We start from the raw sequence: 955 nt of genomic DNA, 5'->3' as shown, positions 1-955 counted from the left end.
TCGCTGTGGACTCAGAAAGTGAAGCGCTGGAGTGACTTTCTTATCTTCTCAGCCTCCAGGACTGTATTCCACCACAACAGCGATGCTGTTATTCAGCTCCTCAGAAGCTGCTTCACTTGCACTCTTGGTCTGACACCTACCTCCCAACTCTGCAGTTATGGGGGAGTGGGCGCACTCCTTGGCCATGGTTTCGGGTCTCGCTACTCTGGTGGAATCTCCACAGCTGCCCCAGGAATCTTGTACATAAAAGTGCACCGGTCAATCAGAGATGTCATGTTCCTGACAGAAGAAATCCTCTCGCTTCTGATGTTCTCTGTTAAGAGCATTGCCACCAGGGAGCTACCAGCTGAGCAAGCAGAGAAACTGAAGAAAACGAAAGATGGGTCAAGGTATGGGATTGGGCAGGTTTCACTTTCTCTGGCAATGACACGTGTCAAGCTGGCAGCTTCACTGGGAGCCTCTCTTGTGTGGATCTCCGGTGGCCTAAACCTGGTTCAGGCTCTGATCAAGGAGACATTACCATCTTGGTTCATCTCGGTTCACGGAGAAGAAGACGATTTGGGAGGAATGGTCCCGATGCTAAGAGGTTATGCGTTGGCTTACTTTGCAATCCTGAGCAGTGCATTTGCTTGGGGAGTGGACTCCTCATCTCCTGCCTCAAAACGCCGGCCAAGGGTTCTGTGGCTGCATTTGGAGTTTTTGGTGAGTGCATTGGAAGGGAAGATATCACTGGGCTGTGATTGGGCCACATGGCAAGCTTACGTGACCGGTTTTGTGAGCCTGATGGTGCAATGCACGCCGGCTTGGGTGCTAGAGGTGGATGTTGAAGTAATTAAGAGGCTAAGCAAAAGTCTGAGGCAGTGGAACGAGCAAGACTTGGCTCTTGCTCTACTATGCGCGGGCGGCCTTGGGACAATGGGTGCAGCGACTGAACTCATCGTGGAGACTTGCCATC

The 955-nt window shown here is 51.8% G+C and overlaps 1 protein-coding gene across 1 annotated transcript; it reads left to right on the top strand.

Annotated features, from left to right (window-relative positions):
• Nucleotides 1-3: 3 nt before the first annotated feature.
• Nucleotides 4-949, top strand: LOC104784486 (mediator of RNA polymerase II transcription subunit 33B; the record flags this gene model as incomplete). The annotated part of the gene is made up of 1 exon (XM_010499056.1): nucleotides 4-949. A coding segment is annotated over one exon (946 nt), but the record flags the coding sequence as incomplete, so codon positions are not given.
• Between the last annotated feature and the right edge of the window lie 6 nt (nucleotides 950-955).

This window comes from Camelina sativa, unplaced genomic scaffold, assembly GCF_000633955.1.
Source record: "Camelina sativa cultivar DH55 unplaced genomic scaffold, Cs unpScaffold02937, whole genome shotgun sequence".
NCBI lineage: Eukaryota > Viridiplantae > Streptophyta > Magnoliopsida > Brassicales > Brassicaceae > Camelina > Camelina sativa.
Note: the sequence above shows the minus strand (reverse complement) of the source record. Positions and strands in the feature narration are given on the sequence as shown.